Source organism: Hevea brasiliensis, unplaced genomic scaffold (genome assembly GCF_030052815.1).
Source record: "Hevea brasiliensis isolate MT/VB/25A 57/8 unplaced genomic scaffold, ASM3005281v1 Scaf584, whole genome shotgun sequence".
Lineage (NCBI taxonomy): Eukaryota > Viridiplantae > Streptophyta > Magnoliopsida > Malpighiales > Euphorbiaceae > Hevea > Hevea brasiliensis.
The window spans coordinates 22,517-38,323 of record NW_026615122.1 but is presented as its reverse complement, the minus strand read 5'-3'; the positions used below and the strand labels follow the sequence as shown (position 1 = coordinate 38,323).

Below are 15,807 nucleotides of genomic sequence, written 5' to 3'. Positions count from 1 at the left end.
CAAAAAAATAAAATAACTCACCAACAAAAATATATAATAATTCTGTTAAATAAGATATACACAACAAAACTATATACTGAAGATTTATCAATAAGAACAAATATGAGAGTTTATTTATTTAAAATCTATCAACAATGATATATTTTATGTGGTTTGTCTAAAATCTATTTCAAACAGATAGGAATATAAGAGTTATTAGAACAAAGTAAAAAATTTTTAAAAAATTATATATTAAAAAAAAGAGATTGTCACTTATAGAAATATTCAAAGAAATAAAAGTAAAGAAAAGAAGAAGTGATGAAAAAGGTAGAGATAAGGAAGGGAATTTTAGAGAGAAGGCATTTAGGGAGATTATTGAATACCCAAAACATAAAAATATAGTAATTATATATATATATATATATATATATATTATTTTAGGTTTATTTAATATATGATCTAGAATTTTTTTTAATAAATAATAATATTTCACAAAAGTGAGTGGACGTCCAGTTGGTGGCCTAAATGGAAAGGTTGCAATGGGCTTTTCCCAATTGGTCAAAATAGGCCCACTCCATCTTTTAATTTAATTTATCGATGAATATACCTCTCCAAACCAAGAAGACAAGAGCAACCATTGATCATGGCGCGCCCAAGGATTCAGCAATGGGGATAGTTTCGAGCTTTCATGGACTATTTAAGTCCTATTTTCTCAATGTGGTTGCTGAGACCAGTAGAAACCATCCAGCCCAGTTCACTCTGTGGACTGAAGCCATATCGAGGCACTTTGTGTTGACGGCCAAATTAAACGAAACTGTGCAATGAAAATACCCAGGCCCACTGTGGGCTCACCTTCTACCAACCCATAATAGCTATGGCGCATGTAGTTGGGTTGGATTTAATTCATCAATTTTACTATTCTCTCATATCAAACGCACAATATAGGAAACTTTCACAAATAAATATTCATACACGGGTCTCATCCAAAAATTATAGTACAAAATCAAAATTTAAATTGCAAATAATTTCATTAAATAAATTAATGCTTAAACTCGCATTCCAATTTCCAAATTCCAAATCTAATCCTACAGAATAATATGAAATGATAGATGAATTCAAAATTTCAAATCCAAAGCACAAATTGAATCTCAAATCTCTCTAGTCTGTGGCTCCTATGAGGAATTGTCGCATATCTAACAATTTAATGTTCGTAATAAATATATAACTCATATCTTCAATTAATTAGGAATAATCACAAAAATACGTAAAAATGAAAACTCTGGGTCAATACAGGAAAGAGGGATCGTTCTACTTCTATGGCAATTCTGAATCGATGCACAAAGAGTAGAGAGTATAATTACTCCTTCTGAGGAAAGTGGGAATAGAGGTCCATCCTGGAGGAGGTGCAACATGCGAATAAGAGTGAAGCTGTGATCTGCGACATTTGAGAAGCAGCGAAGTTGCAACTTGTTAAGAATCAAGAATGAGATACGAGAAAGGAGGAGTCAATAGCAAAACAAGAGGAGGGAAAACCAGAGATTTAAGGCAAAACCGAGTAAATGATCGATGGCAAGGATACATGAGAATTGAAATTCTAAGGATGAAAGAATCAGAATATGAGAAATAGAGAAAAAAAAAAAAAAGAAGAGAAAATGAAAATGAAAGAAATTATAAAGGGGAAATTTGCCTTTTATAGCTAGATAAAACGGTAATCATATAGGGAAATATTGATTCGCTTCGGTTAGTTATTTTTTATTGAATTAATCAAATCGAATATAAAATTAATTTTTAAATAATAATTAAAATTGAATTAAATAATAATAAATAAATAAATAAATAAAATTAGATGAATTTAATTCGATATTTCAACTAAAATTAATTTGTGCTCATCGTGTTGCTAATCAAGAATTAATGCCTTTGAAGCCCAGAACACTGCCAGCATTTAGACTCCATAAATGTATGGAAACTCCTAGCATGTTCAATAAATTATGGGGGTACATTTAATATCTCAAACTCATATTAGAATTGAATATTTGTATCGAGATATATACAAAATTAATTAATATATATATATAATACATGAATTTATATATAAAAATTCAATCTAAAGGCGAATATATTCATTTTTATATGAGTTTGAACTCTCTATAAATACACCCTAAATTAAGATATAAAATAACAAATTCCAAATCACTAATAAAATTAAAACAAAAAAAAAAAGACTCCATGTATTAATGAAAATTATTCCACATTTTCTTAACATTTTCCCCATGTAGTAAACCCAAACAATTCAACATTTTCTTAGCATTGTAAACCCAAATAGAGAATAACACAGTCACCGCCAATATCCTAGCTCAAATCCACACCTTGGTGATTAAGTCCACATTAGGAGCCAGAAGTCCGGCAGCAGAGTGATGATGCCTATAGCTGCTCTATCAAGAGTACATTCCGGGGCAAGCCTGATTTGCCATGCAGATGAAAAGCCCAAGAGAACCCACTAAATTAAAGGGGGTGCTTGTTGATGGAGAAACCCCAACGATCTTGTCTGCAGGGATGGCCTTATCGATGAATGTCCGGGTTAGCGAAAGCAGTTTAAACTTTCTAGGAATGTACACATGTCATTCTCAAACATTTGCACTACTCCTAGCTATTTATTTCCAATGATCCCCAGCTGAGAAAGAAACCGAGTTCATAATAAAGGATGAACCAAAAGCATTAGATATCTGCCCTTGTGATCTTCAATCTCCTCACAGAGGATAAGAACATCCTATCAGACAAAACAAAATTATGGGAAACAAATAATCCATTTATCATGCATAATTAAACGAGGTGATAAAATTAGATAAAGTAATCCAAGTAAAAATGTGAAACTTACTCCCATGGTACGTCCCCAACTATCAACCAATCTCCTTCTTTGTCTTCATATGTTAACACATGGTTCTGCTCTGAATGTTCATCTCCATCCATTTCAGCCCCTGCTTTGGATCAAATAATGCACAGCTTGTTACTACAATAATTCTACACAGGACTAAAAAGAATCACAAGAAGGAAGTTACTTAACAGAGAATGCTAGTGTTGAACATATGATTAAGAGTCCTTATCAAGTCATGGTAACCATCATGGGCTAATAGGTCCAGTTTTCTGCCAATTGGAATGCCTTCCATGTAAACCTTGACAAAGAAGGTAGCACTATCGCACTCATTTTCTTCTGCTGCTAATGCCTTCTTTAGAATAGGCTTGATAGGTGGCCAATCGGACTCACTAACATTGGATTAATCCGCCAAAAAAATAAGTAATCTACAACCAGAAATACATGAATTCTTCAAATGGGTGTTCAATATAATTATGTACCTTGGTATAGAAGGATTGCCTTGTTGAGAAGTTGAAATGCTAAGTCCAAGCCTAAGATCTGTGCTAAGGTCACGATTTTGCTGATAGAGAGAAGACGACCTACTTGTAAGAGCTGGGTAATTGCTGCTTTCAAGCGAGGATGAAGAACTAGTAGAGCCTCCTCTACCCATATTTGAGATGAGAAATACACAGAAGCCGCCACATTACGTTCCATTTTATAAATACAAGTGTGATCAATCCTGGTATGAGAATCAAGTGGGGCCATGCTTTGCCTTGATGTAACTCATTGGCCCGACATCTACACGTGTAGAGTAGGATCGAATTAGGTTGTCATGATTCTAATTCGAGCTTGGATTCAATGCGGTTCATGTGGCAAATACAGTGGCTATTTCCATGTTACTAATGTCTTTTACATCAATTATTGTTGTAAAATGCCCACAAATAGTAAAGCGCTGCATCTCCTGATAATATATTTTTCTACGTAAGAAGTAGAAATATTGTCATTGGTGTCTAGGAGCAATGGGCTTGAAAAGATGAATGTAGACAAGTAAGACACAGTAAGGCATTGGAAGTCGGGGCCCCTTCTAAACAGCATTGAAGTTAACAGTGAACAGAAAATCTGATTTCAATGTTCAATGGATTAGATTATCGTGGTGCGCATGAAGGGCCTTGGATACAGTTTCATAATTAAGGGTATTGTATTGGTAGTGGTGACTGGTGAGGCTTTATGTTGTTCCATACAGTGACAAGCCCTTTGTGACATTGTATATATCCACACACGCATATGATAGATTAATTAATGGGATATATATGCTTCAACATGCAAGAAAAACATGAAACATCACATTTCATTGTCCCTTATTTGAAAAAAATTATATATGTATATAATCAGTAAGATTCCAGCTTTTAGTTATTTCAATTTGTTTTGGAAATATTGGTTTATCTTAGGGAAGAATTTTTCATAACTATAAATGTTGAGAAGGGTTGAGAACCGTTGTCCTGCTAATTATCAAATTCAGATTCTTGCATTACATGGTCTTAAAACTGTAGGGAACAAGATGAGAAATCCTTACACTGACACTGTAGAATTTGGGAACACAAGGAAAAGAGACGAGACAGAAAGCAAAATAGCATGGATGCATTCTCCATTTCCTCTTTATTCAACAAGTCGCCCTCACGTGTCAAAAACAAAAAAAGCGCATATATATGTATGCTCCATCAGCTCCATGTTTCTTTAAGGTGAAGGGGAACAAGAAATCTTGCTTAGAGCTAAAGATATGGACAAACGCTAGAAAGGAGTTGGAATTAAAACAAACGAGGGAAAAAGAAAAGTAAATGTCTCCCGCCGCCCCTACCATGTTGTTGCTTGGATTGGCCATCATAGGACTTTCCCTTGCTCCAAAGACTTTTTGGACTCTATCCCACTACTCGTGTTTCAACCTGTAGTTACTCCCATTGAACTTTTTCCACCTTCTCCACTGGCCTCGCCATGTTTGTTCCTTGGACCAAATCCTTTTCCTTCTATCCCAGCTGTGTGCTTCCATCATCATGTCTAGTTTTTCATTTTTCCACCAGTCAAAACTTGAGATTGCCTTTTATTTCCCCACGAAGGTGCGTCTTCCAGATTTTTGGCCCTACACTAGAATTGCTTTATGAACCTTTTTTTTTTTTTTTCTCTGATAAACAGTAAAGTAATGACAGGCGGAGGAGTTTCAAAGTTCTAGACAGCTGGCCCTCTGGGTAATTCACCAAGGCTAGACTCTAGAGCTTGATTATTGGCAGCCTATTGCCGAATGCTGTGCTCCACTAGGGTTTAAGGTGTTGCATTTGAGGGCCGCCAACAATACAATCAGACACAGTTGCGGCTCTGTGAAGCTGTGAGCCTGTGACTGGTAACTAGGTTTTCTTTTTTTTCTTTTTTTAACGAGTGTAATATTATATTTATTAAAATTTATTAAATATATTTATTTATTATTAAATTTGCAATAAAACTTATCAATATTACATAAATATATCACTTAATTTTTTTTATGTTATTGATAAGTTTAATTATAAATTTAATAATAAACAAATATATTTAATAAATTTTAATATGTGCAATAATAAATAACCGTTAAGCTATCAGTTGCGTCTCCATCTCGCTTAATTAGTAATCAGTGTCCGGCTGGGTACCTCACAATATTGGACCTTCTGGCTTCAACTGCCTGCCACTTCATTGCAAATAATTAAGAGGCCGCCCGTAGGGGTTAGATTTTCGCAAAGGCTATGAAAATTTTAAGCCATTGCATATTTAAAGTGTACTAGCATTACTTAACATGTCAACCTGCAACACCACCACAGTTAATCAGGACCTAGAATTAGAGTGGAAGAATTCTGCTTTTCATGAAATGCAATTCCAGTTCCAGAAGTATTACCTTGTTGCAATTGCATCAGGCAACATAGCAAGTCCCTTTCTAAAAGATCCTACTGTTTGGCCCTTCGGTTTCGGTAGAAGCCTGCAACGTAGCTGCTAAGTTTCAGAAATTAAACATACACTGAAACAACAAATGATAAGGTCTGCTCAACAGACGTGGACAAATCTCTAGGAGGCTTGGGCCTTTTATTTCTTTCCTGGATTGTTTTGAAAGTGGGGCAAATTACTTAGAGGAAGTAAATGAAAAAATAAATTATCAAAAGGTGGTGACATATAAATTATTTATCAAAAAATGATAGGATTTGATGATTTGGTAGAGAGAGAGACTCTACTATAACTAGCGTCTAGGTGTTTAGAAAAAATTAAATAACTTTATAAGGACTAAAGTGAAAAAAAAATTAAAAAAAAAACCTCCCAGCAGGACCCTATCTAGGGTAGCGACCAACTGCTGTTTTGGCACACAAAGATTTTCTCATAGACTAATCTGTAAAAAAAAATTAATTAAAAATTACGGCTAACAAGACGCTACCCTAAGTAGCAACCTACACCTGCACCATGTCGGGTGCCTGTGCTGTCTTGTCTCCCCTGCCTAGTCTGCTTGCATGGATCTGTGTGTGTGACTTTTTACAAATGGACGCTACTAATAATCACGTCTTACTGCCTCTTTTGACACGATTCCTCATCGCATGGTGTGCCTGGCAGTGAATGAAATTCTCAAGTTTTATGCACACAGCAGCTTAAATTCACTCCAAACATCTCCCCTTTTGTCTGTCCGATGTGACACATATATCTTCCTGGTTAGTGATAAACACTCTTAAACATTTCATAAATCAGTTTCAATTCCTTTCGTCTTCACAATCAACAATAGCCCATGCAATGAAAAATATATGGTTGATACATGCATTTTGCATAGTCATTTATGTTTAATTTCATAGCTATTTTATTTAATTGTTAGTCACTTTTAGCCAATTTTATTAGTTATTTAGATAGTTTTTCATGATTGTCAATTTTTGGATTAATTTGTAATTTTACTTTGTTTTGTAGGAAAAATGGTGTTTTTGAGGGACTTAAAAAGAAATTTTATCAATGAGGAGTGATTTCTATAGCCAAAGATGTCAAAAGCAAGTTTGAAAGTAGAAGTTGCGCATAACTTACAGCATAAGTTGTGCAGTTCTGCACAAGGAGAAGAAGCAATTTTTCCATTCTTGCTGAAATTTGCATAAGTCACTGTATGACTTATGCAGAATTACTCCTTGCTTATGCAGCTTCACACAGAGGGCCCAAAAACCTGTCGAAAACTGCATAAGGGACTGCATAACTTATGCAGTCCACTTATGCAGTTTCATAGAGTCTTCATAATGAGCTGGCAGAAGATTCCCTCATGAAAACTACACCTCAAACACACCATTTTAGGGCTACTTGTCAGGAAAAAAAAAAAAGATATAAATAGGCCCTTATCTCATTTTAGAAAGGAAAGAGGAGAAAAAAAAGGGAGCAGCAGCAGGGGAAGAGTCAGAAAACAGAGCAAAACGTCACCTCTCCATTTCTAAACCAGATTTGGAGTTTCCTTCCTTTCTTCCCTATTTTCTACTTTTCTTGTATTGGATTTCTTAGTTCTTAACATAGACTCAAGTTTTATTTCGATGTTAACTCAGAATTTCTTGTAAATATTATGGATAGTGAGTAGTTTTCATTAGATTCTGGAGTTGGGATGTAATATTTGAGATATTTTATAGATTTTGATTAGGTAATCCATATTTTATGATTTTAATAAGTTTTATTCATTTCTTGTGTGCTCAATGACATGCTTAGTGTAGGATCACATTAAGTATTGTTCTTAATCCATGGTTGAAGCACCGAAAGGAGAAAACCTTGTGATAGATAATCATGAAATTGGACTTAATTAACTTATATCTATAAATAGACTAAGGATTAAGAGGATTTACAGATTAATTAAGAAACTTAATGGGTCTTGATTAATTTTAACTCCACGAAAGTAGGATTAGATTGATTAAGGCACTCTTTGTCCCACTCGAAAGAGTATTCAAAGGATTTAAGAATTAATCTCCTTAAAACCTGTAAATTCCTTAAGATTGGGTAACCAATTTAAAAATTCCAAAATAACTTGAATATAAACTCCCGAACTCTGGAATCGCCTCTTTTATCATTGTTAATTTCTAATCGAATTTAATTACTTGCTATTTTAAATCTTGCCATATTTCAATTTGCTTATTTTAATTTGATGCAAATTTAGTTAAATCATTACATTGTTGAATAGATTATTAATTTTACACATATAAATTTCACACTTAAATATCTATCAATTTATTGCTTTAATTTCAAAAATAGTTCAAATTAGTGAATTTTTATATAAAAATTCGATCATTAACATAACTTCTCGTGGAAACGATATCTTTTCTATATTACTTGTACGACCTGTGCATTTGCGGTTGGGCCACATCAAGTTTTTGGCACCATTGCCGGGAAGTTGTTTGTTTAAGATTGAATTCTTAATTATTTTAGTTGTTTATAGTTTTATCTTTGTTATCTTTTCATTTTGTGTTTGTTTGTTCTTTTTTAGGTACTCTTAATCTTTTATGAGAAGAGCTAGAAGTACAAGTGACACATCCTTATTGTTTAATCCTGAAATTGAGAAATTTTGTAGAGCCAACAAGAAAGAAACCAGAAAAATGAAAAAAGCCTTGAGAGCAACTGAAATTGAAGCAGACATAGCTGATGAAAGAATTAGAATTGGCGGTGGTAATGCTGAAAATGATCGAAACAATGAAAATGCAGCCCAAGGTGAAGAAGTTGTGAATGCTAATGTGCCTAGGGGAAGTATGGTGGATCATACATTTCCTCGTTTTGATGATTTGAGAGAGAGTATAGCAAGACCAAGAATTGATGCAAATAGCTACAAGATGGATTTTGGGGTTCTGCAAATGATTCAGAATTCCTAATTTGGGGGACATTCTTATGAAAATCCACACACACATCTAAAGAAGTTTGCTATGATTTGTGATATGCAAAAACAACTTGGAGTATTTGATGATGCAGCAAGATTGAAGCTATTCCCATTCTCTTTGAAGGATAGAGCATTGGATTGGCTTGATTCTTTACCTCATAACTCTATTACAAATTAGGAGCAACTCACTGATGCATTTCTTGCATAATATTTTTCACCTAGAAAAACTCAAGAATTGAGGAATCAAATGACAGCTTTCAGACTAAGAGAAGATGAAACTCTCTATGAATCATGGATGAGATGGAAGGAATTAGAGAGACAATGCCCACATCATGCCATTCCAAAATGGATGATAAATTAGAATTTTTACACCAATGTTACTCCTACAATTAGAGGGATTATTGATGCTCAAACAAGAGGATAATTTATTATGAAGCATGAAGATAAAGCTTATAAGCTATTAGAGAAAATTACAAAGAATACTCATCTTTGGAGTACTCCAAGAGGACCAGCTCCAACTCAAAAGAGGCAAGCTGCTGGAATCTATGACCTTGATCCATTCAACATGATTAATGCAAAGTTTGATGCACTTACAAATGTTTTGGCTAAGAAGATGGAAGATTTAAGTATGTTGGTTAGTTCATCATCATCATCTAGAAGTTCACAACAAGTTGCTTATGCAGAAGGAACTACAAGCTGTGGAGTAGACTATGGAGAGCAAGCTGCGTATGTTGGTAATTATGGAAACAAATAAATGGGAAATCCTTACTCTCAAACTTATAATCTAACTTGGAGGAATCATCCCAACTTTTCATGGGGAAATCAGCAAAATCAAGCTCCAAATCAAAATCTTCAACTACAATAGCAACAAAGAATTTCATATCAGCAAAATAGGCAACCACTGCCTAATTTTCAGCAGAGAAACATGAATTCCGCACCTTCACCAAAACAGCAAGAACAAAGTTCTATCACAAAAGCTTTATTACAATAGATTCTTGCTAACCAAACTAAGCATGATAAAGAGATGAGAAAGATGAAAGCAAGGCTAGAACATATGCAAACATATAACAAAATGTTGGAAAATCAGATTGCACAATAAGCATCTTCCTCAGGTACCAAGTCTTTTGAAAAACTTTCAAGTCAACCGAAAAACCCAAGAGAGCAATGTCAAGCTATTACTTTAAGAAGTGGGAAGGTTGTAAACAATGAGAATAGTGAAAAAAAAAAAAGAGGAGAGAAAATGAGAAAGAAATTGATGAGAGTGAAAAATAAGAAAGTGAAAGAGAAAGTGCAGAAAAAGGTAAAGAGAAAATTGAAGAGAAGGAAGAGAAGTATATACCTCCAGAGCCTTACAAACCACAACTTTCCTTTCCACAAAGATTTCAAAAAGCCAAGCTTGATAAGCAATTTGGGAAGTTCTTAGAGGTTTTGAAGAAGCTATACATAAATGTGCCTTTCATTGATGCTCTTTCACAAATGCCCTCTTATGCAAAATTTTTAAAAGAAATTCTCTCAAACAAGAGGAAACTTGAAGACCATGAAACTATAGCTTTGACAGAAGAATGTAGTGCCATACTCCAGAAGAAACTTCCTCCTAAGCTCAAAAACCCTGGAAGTTTTTCAATTCCATGTCATATTGGAGAGTTGTGTTCTACAAAAGCTTTATGTGATCTAGGGGCTAGTGTTAGCCTTATGCCCCTCTCCATTTATGAGAAGCTCAATATGAGAGATCTTAAGCCAACCCACATTTCTCTTCAATTAGCTGACAGATCAATTATATATCCTAAAGGGATTTTGGAGAATGTGCCTCTGAAGGTTAGGAAGTTCTATATACCTGTTGACTTTTTCATCTTGGACATGGAAGAGGATTCTAATATCCCAATTATCTTGGGAAGGCCTGTTCTAGTTGCAGCAGGAGCATTGATTGATGTTAAGGGAGAAAAATTGACTCTTAAAGTTGGTGAAGATCAATTGGTTTTCAATATTAATAACACCATGAAGAAGCATCATTCTGAAGCTGATACTTGTTTGAGAATTGATATCATTGATGAGCTGGTTGAAGAACACTTCAGAAAGAGATATCCGGAAGATCCACTTGAAAATTGCTTGGTTCATGGAGGAAGCATAGACAATGACAACCCTCATGTGGCTGCATATGCTCAACATTTAGAGGGTAGTCCACCATTTATTTCTACTCCAGTTTTTCAACTCACACAAAAGGAAAAAGTCGAATCTAAGAAACCATCATTCAAGGAAGAAGATGCACCTAAGGTAGAACTTAAGCAACTTCCTTCTCAGCTCAGGTATGAATTTCTTGGCCCCAATAACACTTATCCAGTAATTGTAAATGCAAACTTGAGCACTTTAGAGGTTGATAAGTTGTTAAGAGTGTTGAGGCAATTTAGGAAAGTTTTAGGATACACCATAGATGACATTAAGGAAATAAGTCCACACTTTTGTGTGCACAGAATTATTTTGGAAGAAAATTGTAAGCCATCTATTGAACATCAGAGGAGGTTGAACCCAAATATGAAAGAAGTTGTTAAAAAAGAAATTTTGAAGTTGCTTGATGCAGGGATCATATATCCTATCTCAGACAGTACTTGGGTGAGTCCAGTACATGTTGTCCCTAAAAAAGGTGGAATGACAGTGGTTAAAAATGAAAATAACGAATTAATTCCCACCAGAACAGTGACTAGTTGGGGAATGTGCATAGATTATAGAAAATTATATATTGCGACTAGAAAAGATCATTTTTCACTTCCCTTTATTGATCAAATGTTAGAAAGACTGGCTAGGCATTCTTATTTTTGCTATTTAGATTGGTATTCAGGATTTTTTCAAATCCCTATCCATCCAAATGATCAAGAGAAAACCACTTTTACTTGTCCATATGGAACCTTTGCTTATAGGAGGATGCCATTTGGGTTGTGTAATGCACCAGCCACTTTTCAAAGGTGCATGATGACAATCTTCTTAGATTTCATTGAAGATATAATGGAGGTTTTTATGGATGACTTTTCTGTTTATGGATCTTCATTTGACATATGCTTGGCTAACCTTTCTAAAGTTTTGCAGCGATGTGCAGATATTGACCTTATATTAAACTGGAAAAGTGTCATTTCATGGTTCAGGAAGGGATAGTGCTTGGATATTTGGTGTCTAACAGAGGAATAGAGGTTGATAAAGCCAAGGTTAAAGTGGTAGAGAAGATGGCTCCTCCTACCAATGTCAAAGGAATTCGAAGTTTTTTAGGGCATGTCGGGTTCTACAGACGCTTTATCAAGGATCTTTCTAAAATAGCCAAACCTTTGTCTAATTTGTTAAGTTATGACATACCATTTGTATTTGACCAAGAGTGTTTGGATGCCTTTTGTAGGTTGAAGCAAGCTCTTATCACTGCACCAATCATGCAACCACCTGATTGGAGCCTACCTTTTGAAATTATGTGTGATGCTAGCAACTATGCAATTGGAGCTGTCCTTGGTCAAAGAAAGGATAAAAGAGCTTATGTTATTTATTATGCTAGTAGAATACTAGATGAGGCTCAAACAAATTATGCAACAACTAAAAAGGAATTCTTAGCAATTGTCTTTACATTGGAAAAGTTCAGACCCTACATTATTGACTCAAAGGTGGTTGTATTTTCAGATCATGCTGTTATTAGGTATTTACTCCATAAAAAGGAGGCTAAACCTTGGCTCATTAGGTGGATTCTAATGCTACAAGAGTTTGATTTGGAAATTAGAGATAAGAAGGGAGCTGAAAATGTAGTTACGGATAATCTTAGTAGGTTAAAATTGGATGATGAAGAAATGGATGAAGTCCCTATTGATGAGTTTTTCTTGGATGAACAACTTTTCTCTCTTGTTGCTAAACTACCTTGGTATGCAGACTTGGTGAATTATCTATCTTGTGGAGTTTTACCTCTAGAAATGACATGGCAACAAAAGAAAAATTTTTTGCATGAGGCAAAATTTTATAGATGGGATGATCCTTTACTCTTTAGGAGATATTGTGATGATTTAATAAGAAGATGTATTCCTAATGAGGAGATAGAGAGTGTTATGCATCATTGCTATGCTTCTGATTATGGAGGACACTTTGGAATCTTTAAAACAGCTAGTAAAATTCTGCAGGCTAGTTTCTTTTGGCCAAACCTTTTCAAAGATGTAAGGAAATTTGTGTTAGAATGTGATAAATGTCAAAGGAGTGGAAATTTATCAAAAAGAGATGAAATGCCCCTAAATGATATTCTTAAGGTGGAATTATTCGATGTATGGGGAATAAATTTTATGGGCTCATTTCCTCCTTCATATGGTAATAAATACATTCTAGTTGGAGTCAACTATGTGTCAAAGTGGGTAGAAGCTATTGCAACTCCAACTAATGATGCTAAGGTGGCAATGAAATTCTTGAAGAAATTTGTCTTAAGTAGATTAGAAGCTCCAAGGGCCGTAATTAGTGATAGGGGTTCATATTTTTGTAATAAGCAATTTGAGAGTTTAATGAGGAAGTATGGTGTAGTGCACAATATAGCTACCCCATACCATCCTCAAACTTCAGGACAAGTTGAAATTTCTAATAGGGAACTCAAACATATCTTGGAGAAAACAGTGAGCAATTCTCGAAAAAATTGGTCTGTCAAACTAGATGATGCTTTATGGGCACATAGGACTACTTACAAAACCTCTATAGGAACTACTCCCTTTAGGTTGGTGTATGATAAGTCTTGTCATTTACCTGTAGAGCTAGAGCATAGAGCATATTGGGCCATTCAGACCTTGAATTTTGATCTCAAGCAAGTTGGTGAGAAGAGGCTATTGCAACTTAATAAGCTTGAAGAATTGAGGATGGATGCCTATGAAAGTGCCCGTATTTATAAAGAAAGAACTAAAATTTGGCATGATAAGCATCTTAGGAAAAAGGAATTTAAAGAAGATGATTCAGTTTTGTTGTTCAACTCAAGATTGAAATTATTCCCTGGAAAACTTAAATCAAGGTGGACTGGTCCATATAGAGTTTCTAAAGTTTTTCCTTATGAAGCAATTGAAATTTGGAGTGAAAAATCTGAGAATTTTAAAGTTAATGGGCATAGATTGAAACATTACATAACTGGAGACTTAATAAAGGGAGCAAGCTGTTACAAGATCTCTGATCCCACACCTCCTTTTTAGTGAAATGCATGACGAGTCCAGCTAAGAACTATAAATTAGCGCTGTTGGGAGGCACCCCAAGTTCTTTTATTTTGCTTTTGTTGATTTACTTTTATTTGCATTTGTTGATTTACTTTTATTTGCATTACTTTTATCTTTGTCTTAAATCTCCCCAAATTCAATTTTTGACATTGTTAAATTTTGTCTTTTGTAGATGTATTTCAGTGGATGAAGGTTGTTGCACTGCTAGGGAGTTACTTTTAATCTGATATTTTATCCATTAACTCTCCCAAGATTGGTTTATTTTCATTGTTTTCTATGCAGGACACTTTCTTGGCTTATGCAGAAAAATTTTTCAGCAAAAAGGGTCTACAACATATGGTATTTGCTTCTTTGTTGAGGTTGGGTGTGTATCTTTTATGTATTTGTGCTTATCATGTTAATATGATGGTAAGTGGGTCATTTTAGTAGTTTTGAACTTATTTGGGTTGTGTGATTCAATGTGCACATGCTGCATTTTCTTGTCATAACTTGAAAAGTTTATTTTCTTTTGTGGATAAGTACAACTTTGTGCATATTTTTATTGAGCTTTAATGTGCTAAATGTTAATTTGCAGGGTTTGAGTTGAAATGACATAATTCACAAATGTCTCTTATGCAGAACTTACTTCTACAAGCTTGTATGGTGCAATTGTGATGGATTCTGCATATATTGATGTGTTTTTTATGATAATTTCTCATGATTTATACTTCACAGGGTTACATTTCTTCATTCTAGTGTATTTTTCAAACTTGCAAAACATTTTTTATTGTAATCTGAATCTTGTTGAAATGTGCATAAGTAACTGCATAACTTATGCAGCTTTCAGGTCTCAATTTTTGCCATTTTTCTTTTCTGCCGAAACCTGCATAAGCTCTTGCATAACTTATGCAATCCTGCATAACCAAATTTTTGCCATTTCATTTCTTGTCGAAATCTGCATAAGGGTGAGCATAACTTATGCAATTCTGCACCGCAACAATTTTTGCCATTTTTCTTTTCTGCAGAAACTTGCATGAGTGTTTGCATAACTTATGCACCCTTGCATAACTTCAAATCCTGCATTTTCATTTTTGCCGAATTCCGCATAACCAAGTACACAGCTTATGTACTATTGCATAACCAAATTTTCTGGAATTTTCATTTCTGTCGAAACTTGCATAAGAGAGCGCATAAGTTATGCATTTTTGCATGACCAACTTTTCAGACTTCCCATTCTTGTCGAAACTTGCATAAGAACCTGCATAACTTATGCACATCCATTCTCCCCTTATGTAGAAAATCGCACATCCTGTGCAAATCAAAATTTTCAGCACACCCCACTTTCCCACCTTCCACTTCTCGTCGTTTTTGTTCACAACCTCCCTCCTGTTCATTTTTCTCGGCACCAATCTCTCACCCCCTACCTTTTTGCTGACCGATACCCTAACTTCCCCTTTATCTCTTTCACTTTCTTCTTCCCTCCTCCATTGCCACCATCGTTGACCACCACCATGGAAATCCCTTCCCCTCAAGGCTATCCTCTCTAAGTCACGCCCCTAGTAATGCAAGCCCCCAATCCCGATTCTCCTCCACAACAAACCCCTCCACCCCCTCCTACATCCACCTATAAGATGAGAATCCGGTCTAAATTAACCCGACCCATAGCCTCTGAACCACCTCCTGCAAAATGAAAAGACCCACCTGCTACTCCACTTTCAGAGCCTACACCCAAAAACCCCAGAATTTATGCTTCCACACGACAAGGGGTTGGTGCTTCTATCTCTACCCCACAAGCCAAATCTCCCTCCTTTAGTAAGAAGCAACCTTCAGCAGCGGTAGCACAGGTATCCAAACTACCTTGGCCTCTTCTTGATGCAACCCATAAGGTAACTTTTAAGAGGCTAAAAGACAGAAAAGTGCAA

The 15,807-nt window shown here is 35.1% G+C and overlaps 1 protein-coding gene and 1 non-coding gene across 2 annotated transcripts; both read right to left on the bottom strand.

The window, feature by feature from the left end:
* Positions 1-2,208: 2,208 nt before the first annotated feature.
* On the bottom strand, positions 2,209-3,526 carry LOC131177563 (auxin-responsive protein IAA30-like). The gene is made up of 4 exons (XM_058142607.1): positions 3,331-3,526; positions 3,041-3,240; positions 2,855-2,954; positions 2,209-2,746 (listed from the first exon to the last, which is right to left on the bottom strand). Exons 1-4 carry the CDS (start codon positions 3,498-3,500, stop codon positions 2,695-2,697), a joined length of 522 nt encoding a protein of 173 aa, XP_057998590.1. The 5' UTR covers positions 3,501-3,526; the 3' UTR covers positions 2,209-2,694.
* Positions 3,527-8,940: 5,414 nt separating this feature from the next.
* On the bottom strand, positions 8,941-9,047 carry LOC131177567 (small nucleolar RNA R71). The gene has a single exon (XR_009146988.1). It is a non-coding gene; the product is annotated as a small nucleolar RNA R71 (small nucleolar RNA).
* Positions 9,048-15,807: the final 6,760 nt, after the last annotated feature.

Coding starts and splice junctions, on each gene's coding strand:
- LOC131177563 (XM_058142607.1), bottom strand. CDS start 3,500: ATGGGTAGAGGAGGCTCTACTAGTTCTTCATCCTCGCTTGAAAGCAGC. Junction 3,241..3,330: donor GGCAATCCTTCTATACCAAG/GTACATAATTAT, acceptor ATCCAATGTTAG/TGAGTCCGATTGGCCACCTA. Junction 2,955..3,040: donor GTTCAACACTAGCATTCTCT/GTTAAGTAACTT, acceptor GATCCAAAGCAG/GGGCTGAAATGGATGGAGAT.